Genomic DNA, 15,653 nt, shown 5'->3' on the forward strand with positions numbered 1-15,653 from the left:
GGCACTGGAAAAATAGAGTATGTTTTAAGCAACTGGACAAGAGCCATGTAGCAGCAAGTAGTTAAGTATAATATTCTAGTGAGAATTCAGTGGATGGCAGAATTTTATTTTTAATGTTTTAATCTTCACTTTGTAAAATTTATTAAACCAGTTCACATCAAAACTCAATGTGAAGAATGTGAAATGGAAAACTACAAAGACATTTAAAATAAATAATTTATTTATTCAAAATAGTTTTCTTACCCTTATTCACAGTTTCAAGTTTAAAATGAAAGGAAAAGGGGGGGGAGTACCAATTCTTGATCAACTGTCATACAAAGTCAGAGAGAAGCAGATCCGTTCAGAACATGCACTAAAGAGAGAACTGCACAATGGCTAGTCTTGGAAAAATCCTGTCCCGAAGCTTAAAAAGGGCGCGCTTTTTCTGTGCAATTGAGAAGGGAACACTGTGGACGTACAGGAAGTTTCCTTAACTGACCTGAACCACAAAAATCATTTGGATAAAAGTTCCCTTGACCAAAGTAACATTTATCCAAGATAATTATCTCTTAGACCCATGTAGCTTAATGTCCTTCAAAAATATTTAAAAGTGTTAACTGCCTCACAGCAAGTCTATTAATACTGAGGTACCACATGCTTCTCAAAGCAACGAACTTGAGAGCTCTTGGTCTGATTCTGATGTTGGCACCTCCGACGAGGAAGCCAAAGAACCCAACCAGGGGCTTCCCTGGTGGCGCAGCGGTTGAGAGTCCGCCTGCCGGTGCAGGGGACGCGGGTTCGTGCCCCGGTCCGGGAGGATCCCACGTGCCGCGGAGCGGCTGGGCCCGTGAGCCGTGGCCAATGACCCTGCGCGTCCGGAGCCTGTGCTCCCCAACACTGGAGGCCACAGCGGTGAGAGGCCCACGTACCCCCCCCCCCCCAAAAAAAAAGGAACCCAACCAGGATTGTTTGCCGCGGGAAATGAGAACTGTTTCCACTGCCGTGCCTGTTTGTTTGAAGTGGATATTTCCCTCACGTTTAATGAAACGCAGCACCAAATGGACACAGTAGCCCCCGAGCGGAGAAGGCACTGACAGCATCTCTGCGGGTGCGGCCCCAGGCGGGAGTCACTGAAGGGCACCGCCACCGCCGCCGCCGCCGCCGCCGCGAGCCAGCTGGTCCAGCAAGTGGACGAGAACGTCGATTCTTTCCCGGAGAGATGCGTTTTTGTTCGCCGTAGCTCTGAGAAGCTGGGAGTAAATCTGCTTGTTGGTTTTGAGGAGCACATCTTCTTCAAGGTTACTACTGGGTTAGAAAGAGAAGGGGGGTGAGGCAAAGAGGGGCGCCCAGCAGCGGCTGTGGAAGAAACCCAGACGCGGACACGGGCGCCCCGTCACCACCTTCCGCGTGGAAGCGGGTGTTCTGTCCACTGACTGAACATGGGCCTGTTTTTAAACACTTAATTCAGACATCAGTTAAAGCCAGTGATTATTCTTTTTATAAATATGTGACTGCCTCCTACGTACCAGGAACTGCTCGTGCTCACGAACACAACTGACCCAGAGCCCCTGCCTTCACGGAATCCACATCCTCCCGAGGGACGAGCCGGCGGAAGACGCGTCAAGGCGCTGAGGGGACCAGCCCGTGGGACGACGCGCGCTGGGAAGAAAGCACAGCGGCCCAGGCGAGGGCGAGGCGCCACGCGGCACCGCTTCCGAGCGCGGCCCCCGAGCAAGCACTGCCCCCCCCACCTGAAATGGCGCGCGCCGTCTGTGTGAAGAGCGCCCCTCAGCTGGACAGTTCTAGAGGGAATTTCCATTTCAAAACCCGCCTGGACAAAAATTTCTTAACTTTGCAGTTTATTTTGAAAATATCTCCCCAGTAGGGTAGATGGATGGATTATATTTATGTTACTGAAAAAGACCAGCAATCACACGGCAGTTCATCTCTAGCATCCTTTTTATTTTTTGAGTCCGGATATAATAAATGCAGAGACCAGCTGAGAGTGCGCACATGCACACAAGGTCTGCCCGTGACCCTGTCACCTCGGGAGAGCAAAGACTGGTATTATTTTGTAACGAAAAACTAAATGATGTGAAAACTAAGCCCAGAGGGTTAAATGATTTGGTTCAAGGTCAAAATGCTTTCTGACTTCCAATGCTCCGTTCTTTCCACTCTCCAATCCGCCCGAGTGCCTGTTGGCCAGGCCGGCCAGAGAGCAAACCAGCAGCCTGGACCCTCCCTTCGGCCCCACATCAAGGCTCAGGCCGCAAGGAGCCCCGCTTCCCTCACAGCTCCACTACTGCTCTTCGACAGGAGCCGCCCCGTCGGCCCCGCGGCCGGCCCGCGCACAGGCCCAGCGGGCAGCCGGCCGGGAGCCCCCCGCTCCCCTCTCACAGACCCTTTCTCCGTCGCGCTCCTTCTGACCTTCCCCAGGCACGTCTCCTCCTCTCTCCGCCCCACGGCCACCCAGCACCACCCACCGCACAGTCAAAATGACCGTTCAAAACGTACTCACTCTCTGCAGTTCGGGCCTAAGATGGGTGTGCTTTAGGGGTTTTTTCTGGTGGGGGGAAGGTTAACATTCACAAACCTCCGATAACCTTGTAAGACATTTAAACTCCTATCTGACAGTAATCAAGGCAACAGCACTTAACAATTAGAAACACTGTCTGAAATATGAATTGGTCTCTGTGGACAATGACAGCACACTGTCATTTCAGCTGGACGCCTAAGGATAACTGATGGGCTTCTGAGATCGTAAATACAAAATCCTTTGATTTGTTCTGATCATAATTCTGAATGTTAAATCTTTATCTTCCAATTTCTACAACTCATTCCCTTCCTTAAGCAACTCTCATCAATAGTTAAGGAGACCTGCCCAGGTCCACAAAATAACTTACTCTGGGAATAGTGATATTCCTATTTATGAGGACCTCACACTCTCTTCAGGGGAATATGCACTGGGATGGCTCAGCCACCTGTTCACAGCCTGGCTCTGATTTCTGATTGATTTGCTACCTGATGTTAAATATTTTCAATACCACTCCTTTATCTCAGGGCTCGTATAGAGCCCTAACAGAGCACTGGAATGGCAGCTCCAAGACTCACATCCTTGGAGGACGATTATGGGCCGTCTGTCCACCTATCAGTGATCACTGTCCTGGTCGCCACCCTGTTCTGACCTGCAGGGGTGAACCCTTAGAACCCCGTTCTGCAGTGGCTTTGCCCTCACCCCGGCACTAACCACGCTGGTCGGTCCGAGAGCAGGAGCTGCGCAAAGTCGCTTCTCTAGGAACCAGGCTCAGGCCTAAGACAAATTCCGTCTCTTCTCCATCATTCAGTCTCACTGTGCTTCTAGCTCTCTGTATCTCTCTTTTTTTCTCTCTTTCTCTCCCTATACTGCAGAACCTTAGGTGTTGTCAACAGCCATACTGTTCAGTCCAGGAAAGTGAAAAAGGCAAAATGTGAAGTAAAAGAAAAGAATTTATCCTATGCCATTAAGCTCTCTATTATGTACTTCAAATTTTATTGAACCGTATGAAATTGCCAGTATTGGACCATTTTAAAATTGACCATGCTTAATAAAAATTGACAGGAAGTACAGTTCTAGCCGTGTTATTTAGGGTTTACAGTGGTATTGTCCTTTTCAATTTTATAACTGATTTGTTTTTGTTCATGTTTATTTTTCCTGCAGAAATAAACATTATGGTATCTTCACACACACACACACAAAGTTAATGAAACCATGAACTCTATTCTGAGGCGTCCTATCATTTCATAGGGTTACCTTTTTCTCCAAAAGAAGGTAACCTACATTCTTTTACTTTCCTTTTCACTATTCTTAACCAAATATTAGATGGACATACCTGGCCAAGAAAACCCATAAATCTAAAGGGTCTGTTCTCTGACTATGGCAGAGAGCATCTAAACCCTCAGAGACTACTTCTATTTTTTATACTTTTTCATTATATTAAACCCCAAAGCCAGCGAAAGGTCAAGAGGCTAAAGCAGTGAATATTAAAATGCAGTACAAAGGCAAATAAATTCTTGATCCGAAAAGAAAAAACACAACCCAACAGACAAAACTAGTGTTTCTGGCAGGACAGTGCTGACACAGCTGTCGTAAGTGCCGACACAACCTCAAAAGGAAAACAAAAATTGCTTCAAATTAAATGCATCTTAATTTTCTTAGATTTCTTTCCAATTCTTTAGGATTCTAAGAATTAAATTACCAAGCTCAGTTTATTCTATTCTTTTTTCTTTTGGTGGGAGGGAAGGGAAGAAACAGTCAAAATAAAAACTCATGACTATTTCCTTTCTTTTAAAGGCTAATTTTGATTTCCCTATACTCCAAAAAGGAATGTTCATTAATTCCTGGTGAAATAACTGGGCTTGCAGCACAGGATGTTCTCCTCTCCACAATAAAATTATAGATGTTCATGTGTGTATCAGTGAAACATGAAACAGTCATTGCCTGTCTCTCACTGACATAGAGTCAATACGTCTCTACGTTGTGCAACCTGTCAACATACTAACTGTATTAACACATGCAGCACATTTAACAGCCTTTATTTAATAAACCTTAAGAAACTAACACAGATTAGCTAAATAGGACTTTATGCATCACATGTAAAGTTTAGTTTAAAACTTTTTAACTACAATAGTAATAACTTAAATAAACAAGGTTAGAGGACCCTCCACTAAAATAAAAATGACTTAGGTCATATACATATGACTGTTAACGGGTATAAAGGATACTATAAGACTGAACTGTTACGTGTTAGCCAATTACTTAAACCATGGATTTGTGAAAGCCAGTGAATCACTGTGTTTCTCACATCTCATACATATTTATACTGCCACTTTGTGGAAAGCAGTAAAAAATTTCTCAAAATTTACCCACTGCTGTTAAAAAGGAAAAACCATGAGTTTTTCCACTGTGCGTCACTACACGCACACCTCCTTTGCCTTTTGGTTCTTCAGAAGATGGGTGTGTCGGCTACCCTTGCTGCGCACCAGTAACAGGACACAGAGTAGCCACCCCGCCCCAGGTTAACAATGCCGGCAGCGCGCCTAATACCCAGTGCTCCTCTCAAAACAACGCTCTTCTCAGACCAGAGAGAATTACTCAAAAACAATTAGGAGAGGGAGTTTCTGCTTAGGATGTAGAGAGCTGGAAAAAGTATCATTCCCACCCTTACGACAAAAACAGCAATAAAAGCAGGACAACCTACAAGGTCACGACTTTGCTTGAACCCACCAGAGAGCTGGGGTTGCAGGGCCACCGATCAGTCTGAAAACTAAGGACAGAGAGGCTCACACTGGGAGAGACAGGAAAGTTCTTCCTCACCTGGGGCAGACACAGCTGGACACGGAGAGAAGAATTTAGCTAAAATCCTTAATGAGCTGGTAGAGGTCGAGAGAGGACTGGTGAGGGAGGGGCTTGCAAGAGCCCCAGCAGGAGCTGACGTGAGAGCCCGGTGAGAGCCCCAGGCCACGCTCCTGTGGTGCAGGCCTGGACAAGGGGAACAGCGGCTGCAGCGGCGCGAGGGAGCGGAGCAGGCAACCCAAACCCACCAGACCCTTCTCCGCAGGAACCAGAAGCCTGAATAGTGGGGCAGCGCTGGTGGTGAAGGTCAGTGCGGACGGGAAGGGAAGGGAAGAAACACTAGCCCTGGGGGAGGGGCGGGAGCACCAGGAAGGCCACACCCCTGACACTCAGGGACACAGGGTCTGCCCCAGACTGAGGCTTATCCAAACCAAGCAAGAAGCCTGGCCAACTCCCCCTCCCCTCCCTAACAGCTACAAAGCTCTGAGGGACCAGCGAGTGGAATACAGCTGGGAGCTGTAAGAGCATGAAGACAGGCCCTCTTTGAGATGCTACACGAAGAAGACCAAACGTGAAGATGCAGAAGACGTTACAAGAAGCCGCCACAGAGCTGCTCCACCCCGACCCAGGCACTGCCAGAGGCGCACGGGAGGTAACCAAAGCAACAAGAAAATCTCAACCACAGCTCAACGCCAGACCTGAAAAATGCGCTCAAACTCCCCACACTGAAGGCCTAGCATGAGACAGGTGTACAAACTTGCCAGGCTTAATAATCATTTCCCTCAGTCTCTACTATCCTACAGGAGATGCCCAGTTTCCCACAAACAATTACAAGATGTAGAAAGGCAACGAAACTACACACTGCCAGGAGTCAAAGAAGCAACAGAACCAGACTCAGACACGACACAGATGTTGGAACCATCTGATAGGGGATTTAAAATGACAATGATTAAAAGGCTCAAATGGAAAGTGTGGACGACATGCAGCATCAGGTTGGTAACTTCAGCAGCGAGAGGGAAACTATAAGAAAGAACCAAGGGAAATAGTAGAAATGAGGGACACAGTGACAGAGACAAAGAATGCCTCCAACAAGTCCAGCCGTATATGACACAAAACTGAGTCAACAAACAGTGAACTTGAAGACAGGTCAAGGGAAATCGCCTAAGCTGAAACACAAAAAGAAAAAGCCTGTAACAATCAAACAGTTTAATATAGGTATAAGTGGAACCAAAGAAAAAGAGAAATTGGAGAAGAAATAAAAACACTGAGGAGGGAAAAAAAATTGTATCACCTAGGCATGTAATGCCCACACTGCTGGGGGAAGAGAAGGAAGAAATCCTGAGGGCAGCTAGAGCGAAAAAGGTACATAACATACAGAAGAATAAAGACCAGAACAGCAGACTTTGTGAGAAGATGGGCAAAAACCAGAAGGCAATGCAGTGACATCTCTTAAGTGTAGAAAGAACTCTACACCCAGCCAAAAGATCTTCTAAAACCTGAAGAATATAGACTTTCACAAGAAAGGAGGAATTCCTTGCTAGCACACCGATACTATAAAAAACGATGAAGGAAGTTTTTCTTGTAGAAAAAATATAATACCACACAAAAAAATGGTCTATCTACACAGAAGCTAAGAGCACTAGAAATGGAATAAATAAAGGCAAAAAAATCCCTTGTTCTCTTAAAACTTTATATAGACAAAAGGCATACATACTATCTAAGCAAAAACAGTAGCGGTGTATTGTTTGTTTATTACATGTAAAAGTAAAGTGAATGATAACAGTACAAATGATGGAAGGGATGAACTGGGAGCATATTGTTTTAAAGTCTTCACACATGGGAAGCAGTATAATATTATTTGAACGTGGCCTCTGATTAAGAATGTAAATGCGGGCTTCCCTGGTGGCGCAGTGGTTGAGAATCTGCCTGCCAATGCAGGGCACACGGGTTCGAGCCCTGGTCTGGGAAGATCCCGCATGCCATGGAGCAACTAGGCCCGTGAGCCACAACTACTGAGCCTGCGCATCTGGAGCCTGTGCTCCACAACGAGAGGCTGCAATATAGTGAGAGGCCCATGCACCGCGATGAAGAGTGGCCCCCGCTTGCCACAACTGGAGAAAGCCCTCGCAAAGAAATGAAGACCCAACACAGCAATCAATCAATCAATCAATCAATAAGCCAAGCATTTGAAGCCCTTTAAAAAAAAAAAGAATGTAAACGCTGGGTCAACCACCAAAACTTTAAAAGTGGTATAAATAATAAATCAATAGTGAAATTAAAGGAATCATAGAAAATGTTCAATTAACTCAAGGAAGAAAAAGACAAACAGAAAATAGCTAGCAAGATGATAGATTTAAATCTAACTACATCAATAATCACATTAAATGTGACTGGTCTAAAAATACCACCTATAAGTTTGGATTGAAAAAGCAAGACTCAACTATACGCGATCTATAAGAAACTCACATTTAATTTAAAACACATAGCTAGGTCAAAAGCAAAAGATGGAAAAAGACATTAACCAAAAAATGCTGAGCATCTATATTAATGTCAAAGATGGACATCACAAGTTATATAAGGTGCTCAGTTCTCCAAGATATAACAGTCCTAAATGCATATGTGACTAACAGAGCCTCAAAATATGTGAAACAAAACTGAAAGAATTGAAAGGAAAGACAGATTAATCCACACAATAGTCACTGGAAACTTCAACATGCTTCTCTCAGTAACTGACCGAACAACTGGACAGAAAGTGTGAATACAGAAGACCTGTGCAACATGCTGAACCAACTAAACTTAACCGACATTTACACAACACTCCACCAAACAGTAGGCTACTCATAATTTTCAAGTGCACATGAAACACCTGCCAAGGCAAACCATATTCTTGGCCATAAAACAAATCTAAACAACTGTGAAAGAAGAGAAATCATATGCAGTTACGATCTCAGCCCATAGTGCCATTAAAATAAAGCAATCAATAATGGAAAGATATCTGGAAAGTCACAATATTCAGACATTAAGCAGCATGCCTCTAAATAATACATGGATCAAAGAGGACATCTCAGGGGATATAAAAAAATTACTATGAAGTGAATGAAAAGGAAAATATATCAAAATTTGTGAGATATAGCAAAAGCAGTGCTTACAAGAAAATTTATAGTGGCAAATACTTATATTTAAAAAGAAAAAGGGTCTCAAATCAGTAATTTAGGCTTCCACTTTAAGAAACCAGAAAAAGGGACTTCCCTGGCAGCACAGTGGTTAAGAATCTGCCTGCCAGTGCAGGGGACACGGGTTCAAGCCCTGGTCCAGGAAGATCCCACGTGCCGCGGCGCAACTAAGCCTGTGCGCCACGACTACTGAGCCCACGCACCTAGAGCCTGTGCTCCGTAACAAGAGAAGCCACCGCGTGAGAAGCCCATGCACCGCAACGAAGAGTAGCCCTCGCTCACCACAACTAGAGAAAGCCCACCCGCAGCAACAAAGACCCAACACAGCCAAAAATAAATAAATAAATAAATAGATAGATAGCAGATTAAACCCAAAATAAACAAAAGCAAGGAAATACAGATTAAGTGTAGAAATCGATGACACCGAAAATAAAAAAACAATGGGGGAAGAGAAACCAAACCAAAAGCTAGTTCTTTGAAAAGATCAATAAAATTGATAAACTTCTAACCAGACCAAAAAAATAAAAAAAGAGAAGATAAAACTAATATCAGGAATGAGAGAAGGGCTATCACTAAAAACTCCTTTAGATATTAAAAGGCTAATAAGGGAATACTATGAACCTATATATTTGACAACAGATGAAACTCAAGAAGAAAAAAAGACAACTTGAATAATATTATATCTATGAAATGAAATTGAACTAATTGTTAAAACTTTTCATAAAGCCAACTCTATGTTAAAATGGTTTCACCAATAAATTCCAATCTCTTTCAAAAAACAAGAGAGGGAACACTTGATTTTATGAGGCCAGCATTGCTCGAATACCAAAGCCAGATAAAACCATTACAAGAGAAGTATAGACCAATACCCGTTATGAATAGACACAAAAATTCTCAACACAATATTAGCAAATGGAATCCAACAATACATAAAAAAAAAATACACAACAAAGTACTATTTTATCCCAGGGATTCAAAGCTGGTTTAACATTAAAAAAAAAAAAAAATCAATGTAATCCACTATATTAACAGATTAAAGATGGAAAATGATACAGTCATTTCAATGTACATAGCACAAGCATCTGACAAAAATTTAACATTCATTCAAGATAGAAACTCTCAGCAAACTAGGAATAGAAGGGAACATCCTCAACTTGATCTACAAAAACCTGTAGCTGATGTCACACTTCACAGCAGGAGACAGAATGCTTTCTCCCTGAGATACTAAGGAACTGAAATCAGGAGAGGAATTAACTATAAAGAGGCAGCAAGAGGGAATTTTTGGATTGCTGGAACTGCTCGGTACCATGATTTTGGCAGTAGACATACACATCTGTGCATTTGTCAAAGCTTGAAGAACTGTACACCACAAAGGATGAATTTTACTATATATAAATAAAACATAAAAAAAGACAAAAATTATCTGTATCCCAATTTCATAAACTGGTAAAATATGCACAGGATAACTGACAAGAATGAATATATTAGGATAAATGATTTTCTTTTTCCTTTTTCTATTTTTCAAATTTTTTAATATGGCTGGATTATACTTACACTAAAAACAAAAGACAGGCATATTGTTTATATTATTTTCCTGATCTAGTATTTACTACCAGAATTTCAAATTAAATTAATATCCCAACATAGTAACTCTGGAAAACAACATAATTGTATAAGATGTTATAGGTGTATTTGCTGAGATGCTCACCCTTCACTAGTTTCTTGGGTAGAGAGACTCTGACGCTCTGTCACTTACTTCGTATGATGCGCTTGACCCTGAGTATCTCAACTGTAGCGTCCTGACTTCCCATTAAACACGGTGCTCCGAAGAGGGACAAGAAACAGTGAAGGCCTTCATTCCAGGTCATTCATCTCTCTCAGGCAAAATATTACAACCTATAGGGTATTTATCCTTAGGCAGCAAGACTTCTTTGTTTCTATAATCTCAACATGTAGTAGGCCACATGGAGATGATTCTCACTCCATTTAACAAATCACAAAAGAGCACCACTTAAAAAACACAGCAAAGAATGGGGCCCATCCTTTTACAGTCTCAGTAATAAAAAGTATATAGGTAAGGTGCTTAGAAAGAAATTTCCACAAAATTTACCTTGTTTTCTTTTTAGTTGAAGACAGCAGTTTGATGGACTGAAGAAGAAGGAATGACAAGCGAGATTCAAATATACCCAGGAGTTTTATCACTTCTTCTCGATTCAGACTAGGAGAAGAATCAGCAGCTGGAGGGGTCTCTTCACTCTTAGACTAGAAACAACAAAAAGTTATTTCACCTAAGCTACCTCACAGTTTCATACTAAAGTGATGGAACCGCCATTTCAATAATCCAGTGAACTTTTAAACCAAAAGCAAAACAGAGCAAACCTGAGATGATTTTTCCCTAGGGGACAGCCTGCTGGCAGCCTCATCATGGCCTCCTCCTCCTCCTCCTCCTCCTCCTCCCTCCCCTGAGAACATTTTGATAGACTAAACCACATTAAAAAAATGTCTCAGACCTAAAAGGCACTTACTAGAATAAACTAATGCTGAACAAAAACCTCCTGACTTTCCAACATCAGATGCTCAAGGAGCAAGATGGAAATGGGTACTGCATGGTTTGAGAACCAGAGTTTGGAAATAGGCTGGAGGCCACCGGGACTCAGGGAAGCTTTCAGCAGAAAGCAGCATGAATGTGGGAATGCCTGGCAAACCGGAAAGGCCTTCCCAAGGAGCCTGCTTAAGCCCAATCACCGTTCAACTGCAGACCGTTTAGTGGACATTATAAAAGGCACAGACCTTTCTCTTAAAAAAACAAACAAAAACAAAACAGACTTTATACTCCCAGGGCCTTATTATTAACCAAGGTCTATGTGGTTATTTAAAGAAATAATTTTTTAAAAATAAATTTATTTATTTCATTTTTGGCTGCGTTGGGTCTTTGTTGCTGCGCACGGGCTTTTGCTAGTTGCAGCGAGCGGGGGCTGATCTTCGTTGCGGTGCGCGGGCTTCTCATTGCGGTGGCTTCTCTTATTGTGGAACACAGGCTCTAGGCATGCAGGCCTCAGCAGTTGTGGCACGTGGACTCAGCAGTTGTGGCTTGCAGGCTCTAGAGCTCAGGCTCAGTAGTTGTGGTGCACGGGCTTAGTTGCTCCGCGGCATGTGGGATCTTCCCGGGCCAGGGCTCGAACCCGTGTCCCTTGCATTGGCAGGCAGATTTTTTTTTTTTTTTTTTTTTGTGGTACGCGGGCCTCTCACTGTTGTGGCCTCTCCCATTGTGGAGCGCAGGCTCCGGACGCACAGGCTCAGCGGCCATGGCTCACGGGCCCAGCCGCTCTGCGGCATGTGGGATCTTCCTGTACCGGGGCACAAACCCATGTCCCCTGCATCGGCAGGCGGATTCTCAACCATTGCGCCACCAGGGAAGCCCACAAGAAATAATTTTAAAATAGAAAAGATACACTTGTAAATTAGAGTTTAATAATTCCACCAAGAAAATGTAATAAATCACTGTTAACATGTTTTTATGCAGAGCATATATATTTATGTATGTATCTGTGCACACACAATGCATATACAGACACATATATACACATACATGCATCCCTTATGCCCACTATACACAGTCATGTAGCATTTACTTTAAGACACATAAAAAACAATGATAAATCTTTTTTCCATTTACCTGGTCAAATTCCTCTACAAGCTCCTTTCTGATGAGCTGGAATGCATGCTTAGTTCTCACCATTATATCAAGAGCCCCAGAAAGTGTTTTTAATTTTCCAATATTGCTATTCTGACCTAGAATGTCAAACACAAAATGATCATTCCTTTAAATATAAGTCTAGAAACCCATCCAATGTCAATGTATTAATAAAAATTCTCATCTTCAAATGCTGTAAAGGTAGCTCATGAGAATCCCAAGAGATCTTCTAAATCCAACTTTTGTCTAGTAATTATCCGTAAAGAAAAATAGTAAGACTAGACAAGGCAATAAACAATCATTGTTTCCCTGCCTCACTATCTGGTTTTACAGTCACAGTATTAAACATTTTATAAAAAGGGAATTAAGCATACTTACCATCTTAGCAAATTTGTTCCCAGTATCTACTTTTTTTTTTTTTTTTAATAAAAACAATGCCTGCTCATTCTAAGGAATTCAAACATGGCAGAAAATTCAAAGATGCAAATTGGAAAGGAAGATCACCCCAGACTGCCCCCAGAAAGAGCTAGTATTAATCCTGGGTGACCACCTGAGACATTCAGCTAGGCACTATATACTGGCAAAAAGTTTAAAAAGATGCTTTCAGTAAAAAGTATTTCTAAAAACTGTTCTGAATAGGTAATACACTGTCAAAATGTATACGGTACAAATGGGCATACACCGAAAGCCACGGAAGTGACAATGCCGTCAGTTTCTCGTCCATCCTTCCAGAGATTATCTACATAGAGTCATGCATATGTTAAATATTAAATTTATTTTAATTTTATAGAAAAAAACAACTGAAATGAAACCAATGGAATTGCTGTACTTCAAATAAACGTCTCTTGTTTCTTTACCACACAAGAGATATTTCTCAAAAGGTCCCTGTGCAGAAGGGGAGCAGGTGAACAAGTGCGAGGAGGGAATTTGGAAAAACTCGCTCAGTGGTGGAGGGCCAGCTTACTCCACCATACGGGAAATGATAAATGAAGCGCCTCGCTTTCGCCTTCCCTGCCCTTCCACTGCATCACCACCTTGCTCAGGATCTGCAGTTAAAGTCTGTTCTAGAACCACACTCCAAAGCTGCCAGTCTTGGTTCTTCGTTCAGAAGGGCTCAGTGAGGCCCACCACTTCTCCCTCACTGCTTCTCCACTCCCATCTTGTTCATGATGCTTAAAATCTCTAACTGTCTAAACTAACTTGTCATAATTTTTTTTCAAGTAAGAAATCCTGGGCTATATTTTAGTATTTCTAGTCATTAAACATAAGCTAATGCATTTCTCTAAGTTTTAAAAAGCATTTCAAAAAATGTCCCTACCCAAAGACATTAACTATGGGCAAATTCAAAAGAAAACCATACTGCTTACATCCAAGAGAGACCCACGGTCTGCCTCACTCTAAGACAATCCAGTACTAAGCCAATGCATACAAATCTGAGAAATAAAAAAGTGAGACTTACTGGTCATCTGAAATTCTGCAAATGCTACTCTTTCTAGCTGCACTCTCAGTAGCTCACACGGAGCATCTCTCGGCAGCTGGAACAGCTTTGCAGCCTTGCTGTAATGAAGGTCCGCCAGCAGCCGGTGCTGCTTCCGAAGATGCTCATCACCAACCTGGAACCACAAATAACACAAATCCTAAGGCTTTGATTTCACAATAACTACTTAACCAAGTCTCTGGACCACTAAATACTTTTTAGTGTTTTGTTATATATAAGTCTTAGAGCTTTAGCTCTTACATTTAGCTCTTTAATCCATTTGCAGTTTATTTTTATATGTTATGTGAGGGAGGAGTCCAACCCTATCCTTCGGCACGCGGATGTCCACTTGTCCCAGCATGATGTGCCGAACAGACAATTCTTCCTCCCGTGAATTGTCTTGGAATTCTCTCAAGCTTGCTTTTGCCGTGACGATATTAGGCCATCTGGACAAATGTGAATTTAGGTTGGGGGCCCTCTGTGGCAAGGGGAAAAGAGTCTAGGGCCAGCTCAGAGTGGAAAAAACCCTCTCCAGATTCAGCTGGACCTCAAAGGACAGTATTTCCAGGATAAAGGCGTCCCAGAAGTAAACCCACACCCAAGGAACTGCAAGATAATTTGTCTTGGTGCTGAGCTAAGAAAAGGAGAACAACAAAACAATACAAAAATATCCCTGAGAAACTATAAGCACAAGACTCCTGGCAGAAGCAAGACAACCTCTCTGAAGGAAGGCACCTTCAGCTCAGGCCTCAAATTACCCTCAGAAATACACGCGTTTGAGCGCCAGGATTCAGGTACAAGACTGTTCACAATAGTATTGCTAATAGCCTCAAACTAGAACCACCCCAAAGTTCAGTAATCATAGAATGGATAAATAAGCTGTGATATATTCATTTAATGAATACTATTGAGCTGAGAAAATGAACAGCTACGTGTATCAACCTGGAAGAATCTCCAAAACATGATGTTAACTAAAAAGCAGTAAGCCACAGAAGAATATGTACAGTATGACTTGTTCTATAAAGCTCACAACCAGGTAAAATGTAAACATGCTGTTTAAGTGGTAAAACACAGAAAAGGTACAGACATAATAGAAAATCGGGGACAGTAGTTAATGTGGGTGGTAAAAGACAGAAAAGGTACAGACATAATAGAAAATCGGGGACAGTAGTTAATGTGGGTGGTAAAAGACAGAAAAGGTACAGACATAATAGAAAATCGGGGACAGTAGTTAATGTGGGTGGTAAAAGACAGAAAAGGTACAGACATAATAGAAAATCAGGGACAGTAGTTAATGTGGGTGGTAAAAGACAGAAAAGGTACAGACATAATAGAAAATCAGGGACAGTAGTTAATGTGGGTGGTAAAAGACAGAAAAGGTACAGACATAATAGAAAATCGGGGACAGTAGTTAATGTGGGTGGTAAAAGACAGAAAAGGTACAGACATAATAGAAAATCAGGGACAGTAGTTAATGTGGGTGGTAAAAGACAGAAAAGGTACAGACATAATAGAAAATCGGGGACAGTAGTTAATGTGGGTGGTAAAAGACAGAAAAGGTACAGACATAATAGAAACTCGGGGACAGTAGTTAATGTGGGTGATAAAAGACAGAAAAGGTACAGACATAATAGAAAATCAGGGACAGTAGTTAATGTGGGTGGTAAAAGACAGAAAAGGTACAGACATAATAGAAAATCGGGGACAGTAGTTAATGTGGGTGGTAAAAGACAGAAAAGGTACAGACATAATAGAAAATCAGGGACAGTAGTTAATGTGGGTGGTAAAAGACAGAAAAGGTACAGACATAATAGAAAATCAGGGACAGTAGTTAATGTGGGTGGTAAAAGACAGAAAAGGTACAGACATAATAGAAAATCGGGGACAGTAGTTAATGTGGGTGGTAAAAGACAGAAAAGGTACAGACATAATAGAAAATCGGGGACAGTAGTTAATGTGGGTGGTAAAAGACAGAAAAGGTACAGACATAATAGAAAA

At 42.3% G+C, this 15,653-nt stretch overlaps 1 protein-coding gene across 6 annotated transcripts in view; it reads right to left on the bottom strand.

The window, feature by feature from the left end:
• Positions 1-202: 202 nt before the first annotated feature.
• EDRF1 (erythroid differentiation regulatory factor 1) overlaps positions 203-15,653 on the bottom strand; it is a 42,032-nt gene continuing 26,581 nt past the window's right edge. For 4 of the 6 annotated variants that reach the window (XM_059053848.2, XM_059053846.2, XM_067024330.1 and 1 more), the window contains 4 exons: positions 13,638-13,791; positions 12,161-12,276; positions 10,595-10,746; positions 203-1,284 (listed from right to left, as the gene is read on the bottom strand). In XM_059053848.2, coding sequence (XP_058909831.1) covers positions 1,107-1,284; positions 10,595-10,746; positions 12,161-12,276; positions 13,638-13,791 — 600 coding nt within the window. In that variant the 3' untranslated portion in view covers positions 203-1,106. The remainder of the gene's footprint in view (positions 1,285-10,594; positions 10,747-12,160; positions 12,277-13,637; positions 13,792-15,653) is intronic. The other 2 variants (XM_067024329.1, XM_067024328.1) reach the window with 2 other exon arrangements.

This window comes from Kogia breviceps, chromosome 2, assembly GCF_026419965.1.
Source record: "Kogia breviceps isolate mKogBre1 chromosome 2, mKogBre1 haplotype 1, whole genome shotgun sequence".
Lineage (NCBI taxonomy): Eukaryota > Metazoa > Chordata > Mammalia > Artiodactyla > Physeteridae > Kogia > Kogia breviceps.